Source organism: Macadamia integrifolia, unplaced genomic scaffold, assembly GCF_013358625.1.
Source record: "Macadamia integrifolia cultivar HAES 741 unplaced genomic scaffold, SCU_Mint_v3 scaffold2057, whole genome shotgun sequence".
Classification (NCBI taxonomy): domain Eukaryota; kingdom Viridiplantae; phylum Streptophyta; class Magnoliopsida; order Proteales; family Proteaceae; genus Macadamia; species Macadamia integrifolia.
This window is the reverse complement of record NW_024868486.1, coordinates 21,020-26,866: the sequence shown is the minus strand read 5'-3', so window position 1 is coordinate 26,866 and position 5,847 is coordinate 21,020. Positions and strand designations below refer to the sequence as shown.

General features: G+C 35.5%; 1 protein-coding gene across 1 annotated transcript; it reads right to left on the bottom strand.

Moving 5' to 3' along the window:
• Positions 1-203: 203 nt before the first annotated feature.
• On the bottom strand, positions 204-5,847 carry LOC122065596 (receptor-like protein 56). Its single transcript, XM_042629416.1, has 7 exons — positions 5,460-5,847; positions 4,349-4,504; positions 4,051-4,209; positions 3,849-3,920; positions 3,559-3,717; positions 3,308-3,466; positions 204-2,127 (listed from the first exon to the last, which is right to left on the bottom strand). The coding sequence occupies exons 1-7, from the start codon at positions 5,839-5,841 to the stop codon at positions 287-289; spliced, it is 2,928 nt and encodes a 975-aa protein (XP_042485350.1). The 5' UTR covers positions 5,842-5,847; the 3' UTR covers positions 204-286.

The window sequence follows — 5,847 nt, the reverse complement described above, 5'->3', positions numbered from 1 at the left end:
AAATTTAAAACCATCTAAAATCAGAATCCTGTTAGAATCAAGGCCCTTATTTGTATAAGCATAAATGATCTGACCTGGTCTAGGATATATATATATATATATATATATAAAGAACAAGCTCATGTGCAGGCAGAGGCAAGTGTATATATAAGATTTATCTGAATGTGGCTTTGTGTGTGTGTGTGTGTGTGAGAGAGAGAGAGAGAGAGAGAATAATTGACTTTATATATTACACAATACAATTCTTCCCTTACACTGTTTTATTAATTGAGTGGCAATATATTGACTAGCAATAGTTTTTGATATAAAACAAGACCCAAAAGAACCTGTCACTACACCAATCAATGCATCCATCCACAACTTTGTAGTACTTTCTACGCCAATTTCTGCTGAGAAGAAGAGGAGCAACAACAATCCAGAATCCCAAGATGTAAGAAATAGCCACATATGAATAGAAAAATAAGTCATTGTCGATGAGACTTTGTTCATCAACATCACCTTCCTTGTATTCCTTGTGGGGTGGTTGAGGTGATGATGAACAATTGACTTCAGTTGGAGGTCCACAAAGTCCCGGATTACCAATGTAGCTATCCTGGGTGAAAGAAGCAAAGTTCTTCTCATATGGGATCTTTCCTGAGAGTTGATTGAAGGCCACACTGAAAATTTCAAGAAAATAGAGTTGAACAATTTGAGGAGGGATCATTCCCACCAACTTGTTGTGGGAGAGATCCAAACTCTCCAACTTTTCCAACCCTTGAAAGGATTCTGGAAAATAGCCCATTAGAGAATTGTGAGAAAGGTTTAATGAATGCAGGGCTCTCAGTTTTCCCATTTGAGATGGAATATGACCAGATAATTGGTTTACAGACAAATCGATCCCTGTCATCTGGGTAAGAGGAAGACCCTCATATGAATACAAGTTTCTCTTTGTGGCAAAATTCACTTTGAGTTTTACTTCCATATAGTCGGAATTCCATATTGTTGTGCTGAGTGGTAATTCTGATTTTTCCAGCAATGAGGTGATGTTATTGAGGCAAGAAGGTATGCTTCCAGACAGGTGATTATTTGAAAGATCCAAAAACCGTAATTGCTTCATCTGACACAATGATGTTGGAATGTAGCCAACTAAATGATTTCCTCTCATAAGGAGTGCGACCAATTGTGGAAAAGCAGGCAGCCAATCTTGGATGTAGCCGGATATGGAATTCCTACTTACGTCTAGAAGCTCAAGGAAAGGAAGGCTTGATAGAGTGACTGGGAAGAGTGTTGTGAAGCGATTGCCATCAAGACTTAAGAATTGTAGATCTGTCATGTTGGAAACGCTTCCTATTGCATGTAAATTGTTATTTGACAAGCTTAAAAGATACAAGGAAGTATTATTTTGAGTTAATCTACGAGGAATTTCGCCTACAAAGTAATTATTCGATAAGTCTAACAGCTCTAGTTCAATCATATTGGCTAATGACGGAGGGATGCAGCCTTCAAGTTTGTTTGTGGACATGTTAAAGAAGAGTAATTTTGGGAAAATCACATCAATGTTTCCAGGAAGTTGTCCCTCAATATTGTTGTCGGAGATGTCAAGATATTGGAGTGTTGATGTTCTGTTTTTTATGGGCAGAGGAAATGGGCCATGAAAGTGGTTACCACTCAAGTACAAGTCAAACAATGTAGCATTATATAACAACCATGACGGAATTGTTCCTTGAAGAGAGTTGTACGACAAAGATAGAGTAGACAAGCTGTATTGGGTGGTAATGAAGCGGGGAATGTTCCTAAGTTTACAATTTTCTAAGCCTAAGTAGTTTAGTTGGAAAGATGGAACCCAAGTTGGGGACTCGGTTTCAACTTTTAACTCTCTATTGTTTGAAAGGTTAATATCTTCAAGTTTTGAAAGATTTGCAAACATAGAGAAGAAGACCACTCCTTCCAACTTATTACTGGAAAGATCAAGATAGACAAGAGAGGTTAGGTTAGAAACAAAAGGAGGAATGGTGCCTGGTATTTGATTTTGAGAAAGATCAAGGCTCTGCAAAGAATTCAATTGGCTGCTCAAACATGTCCAATTGATATTGTCAATTGAATTGCTTCCAAGATTCAGGTACCGTAACTTCCTTAGTTTACAAAGCCCTGTAGAATAGAAATAAAAATATAATAAGATTTTCATTTATGAAAAAAAAAAGTGTGCTGTGTATGTCCATATCTGTTGTTTATATAATAAATAAAGAACGATTTGGTTATATTGAATAGAAGCAAGGGTTGTACCAAACAAAAAACAAAAAAAAACGAAAGAATAGAAGCAAGGGTTTATGACATGTAGAGTACAACCAGGCCTGGATCGGCCCAAAATTGAAATGGAATATCATCACTTCAGCCCAAGGCCGACCCGGTCCATTTTTGCAGAGCTCAGCTAAGCTCGGCTTGGAAGACAGACCGGACGGGTTGGGCCTAATTTTTTTCTTTTTTAATATATTTTCAAGTTGTTTTTGTAGGATCTATTGTAAGTGTTAATTGATTGTTCCTACTCGTTTTCAAAGCATTTAATTTGGGTCTTTGATAAGTCTTATAGCTTCTATAATCTAGAACGACAAAGAATGTGTTTATTATATTAAAAAATAAATAAATAAATTCATTTTGTACAATCTTGTATCCAAATAAACTGTTCTATTCCTATTCTATTTCTATAATTCACAAGACTTGAATGTCAAAGAAATTCAAAAAAAGAAGAAGTTCCCAGTTCCTTCATTCCCACAGTTCGAACCTTTCATACGCTCACACTTGGCCAGTCTCTAGGCTAGCCAAGATTGAGCTCAGTTGAGCTCGGCTGGTTTTGGGTATCACAGTGAAGACCCAGCTAGGCCAGACCAGGGCCAAATTCAAGAAACCTCAGGCTGGGTCTAGCTTTTGTAAAAACTTGGCCCAACTTGCTCAAGTAGCACCATTAGTGGGTCCTGTCCTAGAGATTTAAAGCAAAACCATCATATTGAATAGACAATTATAATCAAATAATATTAATGCATTTATTTAAATAATTTAGATAATGCGTCCAAATGCTCTAAAAAAATACTATTATTCGATGGTAAGAAGCATATTTTGTGCCTATAATATTACCATTGAATATAAAAATTGTGTCTGAAACCGCAACATAAATCTAGTCTCCTAAGAACTTGAAAATGCAGAAATTAGGACTTGGATAAGACTTAGATGGTGGAGAAGCTTGATAATACGATAGAAAATAATCATGACTTTTTTTTTCTTTTCTTTCTAAAAACAAATGCTTCTCTTAAGTTAATAATGCATTAGTACGTACCTGTTGAGAAGCCAAGTGACCCTTTTAAATTATTCGATGACAGATAAAGCACTTCAAGCACAGAGTTGTTATGCAATAGGCAAGAGGGTAATCTTTCATCGCTGAGATCATTCATACTTAGATCCAACGATTTCAATTTTTTCCATCTACATATTAATCCTGCAATGTACACATGTACAATGTATATATCACTCGCCAATAGATTTACTACAATGTTTTTACAATTCACAGAGAACCCTTTTAATATTTACCTTTTAGAAGAGCATCGGAGTCTTTGGTGGTAAAAGTGCCTCGTAGAGTAAGTTTTTCCAAAGAAGAATGGTTTTGTTGTAGACAATGTGGTATATATTCCACATTGAGATTGCTATAACTTAAATCCAATGTCCGAAGATTCCTTACTTCACATAATACTGGACATAGGCAAGTAAAGAAAGAGAGCAATTACGATCTAATTGATAGAATTTAATTAGTAATAATGACAACCTTTTCTCCCTAGCATGTATCAAATTGCATATTGGGTATTTTCTTAGTAAGTACGTACCTCTCATACTTCCATCGCTGAGATTGTTATAACTTAGATCCAAGTATTGAAGATTTCTTGCTCCTTGTAATGCTGAAAATACAGGAAGATAAGAAGAACTGCTATAATAGATGGTTTTTTTTTTCAAGGTAAAACAAAAAATATTTTGGGATTAATATCTATTTATTGTTCTATAGATAGAAATATTTTACCTAGCTCATACCTGTTAGGACATTAGAAGACGATTGTTCAAGGGTAAAGCTCCCTAAGTAGAGCTCTTCCAAAGAAGAGAATGTACCCAACATGCAAGGTGGAAAGCTTCCATTACTTAGAACATTATTGCTTAGATCTAACACACGAAGATTCCTTAATCCACATATTGCTGCATGCCACCACACAAGACAAAGCCCAAACATAATTAATGTTAGTAATTGGAGATATACAAAATTGAGAAGAATAATAAAATTCACAATTTTCAGGTCAGATATAGACGAGACTTAATTTCATCCCTAGCTTGTTACCTGATAAAAGAGGAGATGATAAGTTGAGAGCATTGCTCTGTAGGTAAATCTCTCTCAAAAATGGAAGGCCACGTGCAAGACACTTTGGAAGGCCTCCATCGTCCAGACTGTTCCCACTTAGAGACAACACTTTGAGATTCCTTAGTTCACATAATGCTGCAATAATAAGCAACAGGGTATGTAATAACTCACATCAACATATTTTTTTTATAGAAGAAGAGGAGGAGGAGGAGGATGAGGAGCTTCCAAGGAAAATAAAATGGAAACAAGATCGACAAATTAATCAAGGACCTGAAATATATGTTAAAATTATGCAAAAGAGGCCATTAGTTTTATTTTTTTACTTAATTTTAATTTTTCTTATTGATAAATAGTTTGAACGAACAAAATTCTTTAGATCGGTCATTTCCTATATATGTAGGAATAGCCAAGCACATCATCGCATGGAGAGTACAACATACTATTCTTAATTACATCGTTAGCTATATGCATGCGAGATATTGCATGATTTTTTCTGATCAAAGTTTGTAGCTCCCTACCTATATAGGGATGATGCTGATGCATTTATGAAGGAGATATAACACTGGTGGTATGTTTTGGTAAGAATTAATTAAAGTTGGTCCTCCTTTCTCCTAATCAGTCATATGTATAACACTGATATATAATTAATGGTTTAAAATCATGATAAGGGAATATCACACCACCTTAATTAATAAAGGAGTAAAAGAAATAAGCGCATGCCCCTGAAAAGCTGGCCAACTGTGGATCAGGTATTCATATTGAATTAAGGGTAAAGTCATAAAAAAAATTATTAAATAATAAAATATAGGAGTACACCTGACCTATCTGGTCGGATACGGATTGATTCAGATTGATATTGTATCGGCATCGATGGAAACTAATATCAATTCAATTCCCGAAAACTAAATCCCTGGGTTGGAGAAACCTTAAGCTTATGGCTATCCATATCGAAATTGATATTTATTATAAAAGGGCTCCTTCTAGGCATAGAAAAGTGTAGTTTTTTAGCTAATTTTTGTCAATTAATCTAGAAAATATTTGACAAAACTATAAAGATAGAAAGATAAATCAAGTGATGAATAAATCGTACCTTCTGGCACAATCCAACCTCCGATGTTGTTACCATCCAAGTATAGTTTTTGTAACTCACTGAAATGAGTAAACAAAGAAGCATTTGGGTACAATGTTCCCAGCCCTGTAGTATAGCTTTGGTAGGAAAGATCAATGATAACCACACGGTTTGTTGAATTAAACAAGTCGCACTCCAGAAATACCCATTGACAACAATCATCTCCCTCCAACTTCGTATGAACAGTAGAGCCATGTGAGTTGAAAAAATCCCAAAGTTGTAAGGCAGCAGTCCTCTCCTCCTGGAGACACCCTTTGCACCCATAAAGACCGAAGCTAAAGCATAGGAGACTCACAAAACCTGTTATCTTAACCATCTCGGAAGAAAAGGATGCACTCCCCATAATTAA

Excerpts from the sequence above, each read along its gene's own strand:
- LOC122065596 (XM_042629416.1), bottom strand. The coding sequence starts at position 5,841 with ATGGGGAGTGCATCCTTTTCTTCCGAGATGGTTAAGATAACAGGTTTT. Across the intron at positions 3,718-3,848 it reads CAGCGATGGAAGTATGAGAG|TATTATGTGAAGTAAGGAAT; the intron begins GTACGTACTTAC and ends GCCTATGTCCAG. Across the intron at positions 2,128-3,307 it reads GTCACTTGGCTTCTCAACAG|GGCTTTGTAAACTAAGGAAG; the intron begins GTACGTACTAAT and ends TCTATTCTACAG.